This window comes from Mauremys mutica, chromosome 1, assembly GCF_020497125.1.
Source record: "Mauremys mutica isolate MM-2020 ecotype Southern chromosome 1, ASM2049712v1, whole genome shotgun sequence".
In the NCBI taxonomy this organism is placed as follows: domain Eukaryota; kingdom Metazoa; phylum Chordata; order Testudines; family Geoemydidae; genus Mauremys; species Mauremys mutica.
In genome coordinates, this window is record NC_059072.1 from 361,047,478 (window position 1) to 361,057,395 (window position 9,918).

The 9,918-nt window shown below is 45.7% G+C and overlaps 2 protein-coding genes across 2 annotated transcripts; both read left to right on the top strand.

Annotated features, from left to right (window-relative positions):
• The first annotated feature begins 1,555 nt into the window (after positions 1-1,555).
• On the top strand, positions 1,556-2,503 carry LOC123349282 (olfactory receptor 52M1-like). The gene has a single exon (XM_044987220.1). The coding sequence runs from the start codon at positions 1,556-1,558 to the stop codon at positions 2,501-2,503; it is 948 nt and encodes a 315-aa protein (XP_044843155.1).
• A 6,040-nt stretch (positions 2,504-8,543) lies between these two features.
• Positions 8,544-9,479, top strand: LOC123361758 (olfactory receptor 51G2-like). The gene has a single exon (XM_045001885.1). The coding sequence runs from the start codon at positions 8,544-8,546 to the stop codon at positions 9,477-9,479; it is 936 nt and encodes a 311-aa protein (XP_044857820.1).
• Positions 9,480-9,918: the final 439 nt, after the last annotated feature.

Below are 9,918 nucleotides of genomic sequence, written 5' to 3' on the forward strand. Positions count from 1 at the left end.
CTGCATTCCCTGTTCTGAGATGATAACTTTGCATTTTACTGTACTAAAACATCTGTGTCTGCCCTGGCTACCTCATTGTAACCACTCTGCCAATTTTGGATCCCCTGCTATTTTATCTGCAGTGATTTTCTATTTGCTTCCATATCATTGATGAAAATATTGGATAGCATGGAGCCTAGAACTGATCCTGCAGAACTGCACTAGAAACACCCTCATTCCCTGCAACACCACATTGATAACTACTTCCAGAAATCTGTCAGATGCTGCTTAACATCCTCCTTAACTGCTAATGGACTAGAAAGTATTTCATCAGCTCATCTGATATGAGATCTTCACTTTCTTGACTGTGGAATTGTGGCTTGTTAGCTATCTATAAACTCTTCTTAAAGAACTTCCAATTTTCCTTCCTGTTTTTCTGAATATTTTTTTCCTCCCAATCAGTTTTGTGGATAATTTGTCATCTTTGAGGAATTAGCCCTTTTGAAGCACTAATTATCTATAGATATTACTGGTTGGGAGCTGTTCTCTGTCCATTTGAATGTAATCAGTTCCATTCTGTTATTTTGTTCTCCTCTATCATATGCCCCCTTCTTTGTGGCTTCTCTAAACTAAACAATCCCAGAATTCTCTGTCTGTTTGTTCAAGGATAGCTCAGTGGTTTGAGCATTGACCTGTTAAACCCAGAGCTGTGGGCTCAATCCTTGTGGGAGCCACTTAGGGATCTGGGGCAAAATCAGTACTTGGTCCAGCTAGTGAAAGCAGGGGGCTGGACTTGATTGACCTTTTGGCATCCCTTCCAATTCTATGAGATAGGTATATCTCAAAATATTAAATATGGCTGCCTCCTCCATTCTCACAGCCTGTTTCAGAAATCCCCTTTCTATCTGCTATATCCTTTATAGGGACTGGGTGATCAAAGTGAGTGCGTTTCCAGAGCAGATCGTTCTCCACCCCATTCTTTGGGCATCTGAACATTTTCTTTGTTTTGGCTGCTACTGTGAACGAGCAGGTGTTTCCATGAAACAGCTATCAATGACACCCTGATCTTTTCCCTGAGGTGGTTCTAGTTGGAATGTTTCCCCTTGATACATGGTTTGGGAAAACTTTTTTCTTTTCTTTCTTTTCTTTCTTTCTTTTTTTTTTTTTTTTTTTTACAATTTCAGATGTTGAGCAACCGGGTGGATGGGGGAATAGCATGGACTTTCTAGCCTGGCTTTCATTGCATTAAGGATGAATGAGGGATAACAAGTATCTACACTTGTGTTTCCTACTGGTGCTTATTAAGGTTTCCCAGAGCAGAACATGTAGAAATTATTGCTGCATGGACCATCAGATATGGAATTGGCATTAGTAGGGTCAGTTGTTCATAATTCATTTAGCTGAAAAATGAAAATGTGTGTGAAGAGCAACCAATCTGTTTCACCCATGAGAAAAGTATCCAGTAGTGCAAGAAGTGGCTCATATTATCACTGTCTCTCCATCCAGGGTTTTCTACTGCGACCATCACCCTGGGCCCTGGGAACGCCTCAGAGTTGAACAACTTCTCCCTTACTCCATGTCAGATTCCAACAAAACCGACTTCACCAACCCCTCCACCTTCATCCTGCTGGGCATTCCTGGCCTGGAGGCAGCCCATGTCTGGATCTCCATCCCTTTCTGCACCATGTACACCATAGCCATCTTGGGGAACTTCATCATCCTGTTCATTGTGAAGACGGAACCAAGCCTCCATGAGCCCATGTACTATTTCCTCTGCATGCTGGCCATCACTGATCTGGTCCTGTCCACGTCCACCCTGCCCAAAATGCTGAGCATCTTTTGGTTCAATTCCAGAGAGATCGATTTCAGTGCCTGCCTCACCCAGATGTACTTCATTCACTGCTTCTTGGTGATGGAGTCTGGGATCTTCGTGGCCATGGCGTTTGATCGCTACGTGGCCATCTGCCACCCCCTGAGACATTCCACCATCCTGACATACCCCTTGGTGGCCAAAATTGGACTGGTCTTGGTGCTGCGTGGCATCATGTTCATACTGCCCTATCCCTTCCTGGCAAGGCAATGGCCATATTGCAGAACCAACATCATCCCCCACTCATACTGCGAGTACATAGCCGTGGTGAAGCTGGCCTGTGGCGATACTCACGTCAGTAGTTACTATGGTCTCTTTATGGTACTCTGTGTGAGGAGTCTGGATATGATTTTTATTGCCGTGTCCTATACCCAGATCCTCAGGGCCATCTTCAGCCTCCCCACAAAGGATGCCCGGCTCAAGGCTTTGGGGACCTGCAGCTCCCACCTCTGTGCCATCTTAAGCTTTTACATCCCAGCTCTCTTCTCCTCCCTCACACACCGGTTTGGCCAGAATATGCCCCTGCATTTCCATGTTCTCATTGCCAGCGTGTACCTCCTGGTGCCCCCCATGCTAAACCCCATCATCTATGGGGTGAGGACCAAACAGATCCAGGACAGGCTACTCCGGCTCTTCACTCATAAAGGAATTTAAAGCTTTTTCCTTGTGCTCTGGCTCTCAGACTGAGCTCTGTGCCGAGCTGGCTGGTGACTTGGTACTCTGCTCTCTTCCCTAAATTACTGACTGGGCAGTCAAAGAGATATTAGAGCAGAGGTGGGCAAACTTTTTGGTTCAAGGGCCACATCGGAGTTGCAAAACTGTATGGAGGGCCGCGTAGGGAAGGCTGTGCCTCCCCAAACAGCCTGGCCCCTCGCCCCCTATCCGCCCCCTCCCACTTCCTACCCCCTGACTGCCCCCCTCAGAACCCTCCACCCCCCCTGCTCCTTGTCCTCTGACCGCCCCCTCCTGTGACCCCCTGCCCCTAACCCCCACCCTGGGTCCCTACCCCCTATCAACCCCCCCTGCTCCCTGTCCGCTGACTTCCCTGACCTCTATCCACACCCCGTCCCCTGACTGGCCCCCTTGGACTCCCATGCCTATCTAATCTCCCCTGTTCCCCATCCCCTGACCACACCACCAAGAACCTCTGCTCCATTCAACCACCCCCTGCTCCCTGTCCCCTGACTACCTCCTGGGACCCTCTGCCCTGATCCAACCCTGCCGCTCTCCACCCCCTTACCATGCCACTCAGAGTGGCAGGACTGGCAGCCGCGCTGTCCATCTGGAGTAAGCCCTGCTGCCCACGCGGCGGCATGGCTGCAGGGAAGGGGGAACCACCGGGGAGGGGTCGGGGGCGAGCCTCCCCAGCCGAGAGTTCAAAGGCTGGGCAGGATGATCCTGCGGGCTGGATGTGGCCCACAGGCTGCAGTTTCCCAACTCTGCATTAGACCCTTTCCTGACCATGCTGTGCTGTGTCAGTGCGAAATACTGGGGAATTGGTTAGTGTAGAACTCATTGGTTTGCCACCCTTCTAGTTACTGATAACTGGACCCCTGTGCACATACAAACGTAATAATGCCCTACTGGGCTGGATCAAGGATCCATCTAGCCCAGTGTTCTGTCTTCTGATGGTGGCCAATGCCAGGTGCCCCAGAGGGACTGAACAGAACAGGTCATCATCAAGTGATCCATCCCCTGTCACCCATTTCCAGCTGCTGGCAAACAGACACCATCCCTTTCTATCTTGGCCATTGATGGACTTTCACAACATCCTCTGGCAAGGAGTTCCACAAGTTGGTTGTGTGTTGTGTGAAGAAATACTTCCTTTTGTTTGTTTTAAACTGTTGCCTATTAATTTCATTTGGTAACCCCCAGTTCTTGAGTTATGAGAAGGAATAAATGGCACTTCCTTATTTACTTTCTCCACATCAGTTATGATTTTATAGACCTCTATCATATCCCCCCTTAGTCGTCTCTTTTCCAAGCTGAAAAGTCCCAATCTTATGAATCTTTCCTCATATGGAGCCATTCCAAACCCCTAATGCTTTTTATTGCCCTTTTTTGAACCTTTTCCAATTCCAATATATCTTTTTTGTGATGGGGCGACCACATCTGCATGCAATATTCAAGATGTGGGCGTACCATGTATTTATATAGAGGCAATATGATATTTTCTGTCTTATTATCTATCCCTTTCCTAGTGATTCCCAACATTCTGTTCACTTTTTTGACTGCTGCGTCATAAGGTCCCTGCCTCTTATCCTGTTTCTCTCCCCAAGGCTATGACCCTGGTACACATCTCCCATCAAGGCCACAGCCACTTCTGCACGTCTTGCCTCTATGCCCCACTCCCTTCTCTGCCTCTTGCCCCAAGTCCTCGCCACTACTGCTCACTCTTTTTTCCCCCTCCCTGTCACTCACTTGATCATCTCCTTGGAATCAAGCTGCTCCGGGGACCTGGATGATTGAAACAGCTTTAACTGATTAGCATGAGAGATTTTGTCTTTAGTACGCTTGCCTCCTGTTACTCTAATCTTGTACACTGCTGAACTGAGTTTATCGATGATTCGGAAAGGTCCAATCCACCAATTACACAGCCTGTGCTCTGGTGCTTTGTAGGATAACAGCATTACCAGATCACCAACCTCCCAAGTGTCGTCAGACACTACTGGTGTGGTGCTCTGCTCTTGTTCAATGATGATTAACACTGTCACTGAGACATTACAATCCCTAGAATTAGGAAGGATCCCCAATCTAATCAAAGAGGAGCAATTATTAAATTGGTATTGCCCTAAATGTTTTGAAAGGCCTGAAAGGGAGAGATCTATATGTTTGAATGCATGTCCACATGTATCCATTGGAATTATGAGACAAATGGGCCTGTGACACCACATCCCAACTGAGACAGTTGTTTATCTTCTCAAAATTGTGTGGTAGCACGATCCTTGTATGTTTCATTCACAGTCTCTTTACTCGTGTTTGACTCAGACAAGGATGTGTGCATAAGTGGTTATTCTGGGTCTCCCTTTTCATTCCTCAGGAAGAGGGGAAAGCACCCCCCCCCCTCCTGGAATGATCCGACCGAAATTTCCATGTAGGGAGACTGTGACGTTATTTACGCCAGCTGGGACCACATAGATCATTGTTGCAACCAAGGTCCTATAGTAGCACCAAATCTTGTACAAAGGCGGTCAAGTAAGGTGTCTAGGAAAAGGTTGCTATCTGTACGCATGTATCATTTTTGTATTTTAAGTTATAAGTATTGGCTCTATACTGTCTGTTTCAAACTTGTGCTGTGCTTCTGGGTGACACTCAGGACAATTTGGCATCAGCACTGCCTAGCCTGCATGATTGCCCAATAAGGACCATCAGCTGTACAATTGACCCATTGAGAGAAGGCAGATAGGCCTTGTGACTCAGCAAGGCAGGCAGGGACATGTCTATGGACAGAACTCTAAGGATTTTCCAAGCCATGTGCTGGGCAGCTTGTGTTTGAAACAAAGGAAGCACAGGCCACTTGGCAAGGGTCTATAAAATGCTGCTGCATCATCTCCATTTTGTCTTCAATCCTGCTTCTTACCTCTGGAGGAACTTTGCTACACTGAAGCTCTGAACAAAGGACTGAATGACCCAGCCAAGCAGTGAATGTTCTCCAGAGACTTGATTTGAGCCTGCAGTTAATTCCATCACAGCTACAAGCCTGAACCAAGACCTTTGCCATTAATATATGTAATTGATTCCATTAACCAGTTTTAGCTCTAATCTGTATTTCTTTCTTTTTATGAATAAACGTTTAGATTTTAGATTCTAAAGGGTTGGCAACAACGTGATTTGTGGGTAAGATCTGACTCATATATTGACCTGGGTCTGGGGCTTGGTCCTTTGGGACGGGGAGAGCCTTTTTTCTTTTACTGGGGTGTTGGTTTTCATAACAATTCATCCCCATAAGGAGCAGAAGGGTGATAGAAGGGAACTGGAGTATCTGAGGGAATTGCTTTTATGACTTCTGGTTAGCCAGTGGGGTAAAAACGAAGTCATGTCTGTTTGGCTGGTTTGGTGCCTTAATAGTAAAGGACACACCCAGCTTTGGGCTGTGACTTCCCTGCTCTAAGCAATTTGTCCTGAACTGATACTCTCAGTAGTGTCCCACCAAAGGCAGCATCATTACAGAGACTTGAGGTAGCCATGTGACTAATTGGAATCATACGAACAGTAATGGCAAGCCCAGTCCAGATGGGTAAGATCACCAGGCATCCCCTGTGATTTGGCCTCCTGCAGTTTGCTATTGGTTGTGACAGGATTAAAGCTGCTGCACACAAAGCCAAGCAGCTGAGGTTCCCTGATGGCCAAGTGGCCCCCAAGGGAATGTGCAGACATGCTTCATAAAGACACTTGCCTCCCTGTCTGAACAGATACTGCCTGCTGCCTGTGCAACCTCTCCGATGACTCCTTGTCCATAAGCGTGAAGGCCTCTGATGTCAGCGGCTCCACGTTGAGCAGGAATTGGGTACATTGGCAGGTTTCACTATCTTTAAAATGTGACGTGAAGGAAAAAGGCTTGAAGCTGTTTCCATTTGCAGATGTTCTGTGCAGAGGCAGAGGACTCAGCTGGGCTGTCGGGGTGACACAGTGACAGGGGTCCTATTTCTAGAGGTGCCGTGTGCTCTGGGCCTGATACTGCCATGGGCAGAGCAAGAAGAAACCCCACAGAATATCAGTGACTAGTTCCCAAAACACCTCCGGTTTATTTTCTCCTGGAAATTTAATCAGCAAATGCATTTTCAAAAGGGTTTATTCTCTGGCTTGATTGTGAACGCAGGAATTCAGAGCTGCGTTGCTTTGTGGTAACTGGTCCGATAGGGAACATTTCTATTTCCTGACTGGCTGAGGGCTCCAGCACTTCTGCCCTGTAGACACTGCTCAGGGTTACAGGGCTACCTGCATCTCTGCCAGATGTCGGGCCTCAGAGGTTTCCTTCCCATAGGGTGGAATCCCCTGATTCTCTGACCCTCAGACTGGGCACTGGGCTACAGCACACTGCGGGTCAACTGTTCTTGCTAAGCAGATCTGGGTGGGTTCGGCACCTGTGGTTCATATGTGTGTACTAAAATACAGATGTGTAAATATTTTACCAAAACTTTTCATTGTAATACAGTATTACAAAGAAAACTTTCATCATGAATGTATCTCGAAAGCCAGCAGCAGAGTCACTAGAATCTCTGCAGAAAGGAGCAGTGGTAACTTTACTGTTTAACAGTTTTGGCTTTAGAAAGTATTTCAGAAGTACTCCACATACTGTGTGCAATGGGTTTGTGCTATTAACTCTTTGTTCAGTGAACAGCTGTATGATACTGTCTCCTGATAACTGATCAGAAGCTTACATCCAGGGTCATGAACACAATCCCTCTACAATACCTGTACAAGTCTTTCCAAAGAGTTATGAGAGAATAGAACCACTGGTCAGTGATTCAGAAAAGGGTAGAATTGAGGTGCAGGAAAGGGGAGTGTAACAGTGGTAGTAAGTAATTCACACTCATCACCTGTTACAGGAGCACTGCTAAAGTAACTTGTACACTCAACTGCACATTAGTGGAACACCAGTGTTTCTACTATTCGCCCATTCATGACGCCAATCCCTCTCCCACCCAGCAGAAGTAATTGTCTGTGTTAGCTTGTAACTTGCCAAATATTTACAGACCCTTGCATGGGGAGAGGATGCAGTTGATGCGAGGATGAAAAGAAGTCTGGAGGATGATCGACCTCTCTGGATTGAGTCAAGAGTGGAGAGCACTTCAGCTTCTCTTGGAGGGATTCTTGGGGGTCAGAGTGTATCACCGGGAGGATTATGTAAGGGAAAGTTAATAGAGCCTGGTTTTGATTGAATTTACACATGTAAATCTGGAGTCAATATTACTGAATTAAGAATCTGGCCCTAAATAGTAATGCCATGTTCTGGAAAGAGGCAGTGGTATAATTTTGACTCTCAGGAGTGGGTAAAATATATAGGATAGTAAATGGTGCAATGAAACACATTTAGAAATAGCTTCAATGCAGGACATGATCCTTTTCAGCATGCATTTGCCGTGTGTTTACCACATGTCAAGATACAATAGACCACACTCAGAAGTGAAGGGCCAGAAAGGGTGTCTGTGTGAAGGTCATAATTTTAAAATTACACAATTGTCAAATAGGCTGTGGAACTCCCAGCTACAAGATATCAATGGGGCCAAGTTCTTAGCGGGATTCAAAGAGGGACTGGATGGTTCTATGGGTAACCAAAAAATTCAATTACAATAGAAATGTTTTTTTTTTAAATGTCTTGGTAGGGCTATATACCTTCTTGATTTATGCCACAAAATATGTCCAACTAGTGGGTATCTTGGGGAAATTTTCCCTAGGAGCAGGCTCTCTCAACTGCTATTGCAGGGGTTCTTTCACCTTCCCCTAAAGCATCTGGAATTGGCCACTGGATACTGGGCCACTGACCTACAGGTCTGATCCAGTATGGCAATGCCTATCTTCCTATCATTGGTGTAAACCCAAGAGTATGTTTTTGTTGATCTACTTTGAGCTCCTGGGCATCTCTAGACTTGCACTGAGAGCAGATGATTTTTCATTAAATATCATCTAGTCTCCTGTTCTTTTTCCTTTTAGGAAGAAAAGTTGAAAACTCTCCTGACCTTCACATTACAGTATGTCAGCTGTCAATGACACCGAATTTCAATTTGCAGTGTTCCTTCTGACTGGGATACCTGGACAGGAAGACATGCATCTCTGGATCTCTATCCCCTTCTGCTTCATGTATGTTATTTCGATATTAGGAAATTCAGTCATTCTATTCATTATAAAAACAGATCCAAGCCTCCATGAGCCCATGTACATTTTCCTTTCCATGTTGGCTATCACAGAGCTTAGCATATCGATAGCCACCATGCCGACGATACTGGGCATATACTTGTTTAACTCTAGGGAGATCAGCCTCGATGCCTGTTTTGCTCAGCTGTTCTTCATCCACTCACTTCAATTAACTGAATCCTCCATACTCTTGTTGATGGCCTTTGACCGCTTCATTGCAATTTCTAACCCACTGAGATATGCTTCCATCATAACCCTGCCGAAAATACCCAAGATGGCACTGGTGTTTTTGGTAAGAGGGATTGCCATAGTGTTCCCACTCCCCTTGTTCCTGAAACGGTTCCAATACTGTCGAGCCAATGTCCTTTCCCATTCCTACTGCCTCTTCCAGGAGGTCATGAAGATGGCTTGTTCAGATATCAGTGTCAACAGCATCTATGGATTGTTTGCTAAACTCCTAACGATGGGGTTGGACTCGCTGCTCATCTTCCTCTCTTACATAATGATCCTGAAAACAGTGCTCATTGTTGCATCCTCCAAGGAGTGCCTCAGGGCCTTGAACACCTGTATCTCCCACCTCTGCGCCGTCCTGCTCTTCTATATACCAGAGCTCGGTTTGTCTGTTATACACAGATTCGGGAAGGGCTCTTCTCCCTTACTTCAGATTCTCCTGGGATACATTTCCTTGCTGGTCCCTCCCCTGATTAATCCAATCGTGTACAGCTTGAAAAGCAAACACCTTCGTGCGAGAATATTCAAGATGTTCATTAAGTGAAGGGTCACTTCATCACCCAGCTCCAGCGCTGGTAAAATTGAAGATGAAATCAAGAAGCTGATCAAATTCTTCACTAATGCTTCTTAGAATCAAACACATTGAGATACAAGTACCTAGCTAATATTCATAACTTCAAATACAAAATGATACACACATACAGACAGTATAATTATAACCAACAAATTACAATCATTTCATAAACACCATATTTGACCTCCTTTGTACAAGATTTGATGCCATTATGGGACGTTGGTTGCAACCATGATCTATACAGTCCCAGTTCATGTCAATAATGTCACACCTCCTCTGGCAAACTGTGTAAAATTCTGGTCACTCATATTCCAGAAAGAAGAATTGAGACTGGAAAAAGTTCAGAGAAGGGGTCCTAGGATGGTCAGCACAATGGACATCCTGGCTTACAAGGAAACTTGAAGATCTT

Bases quoted from the DNA above. Each gene is read 5' to 3' on its own strand.
- LOC123361758 (XM_045001885.1), top strand. From the start codon at position 8,544: ATGTCAGCTGTCAATGACACCGAATTTCAATTTGCAGTGTTCCTTCTG.
- LOC123349282 (XM_044987220.1), top strand. From the start codon at position 1,556: ATGTCAGATTCCAACAAAACCGACTTCACCAACCCCTCCACCTTCATC.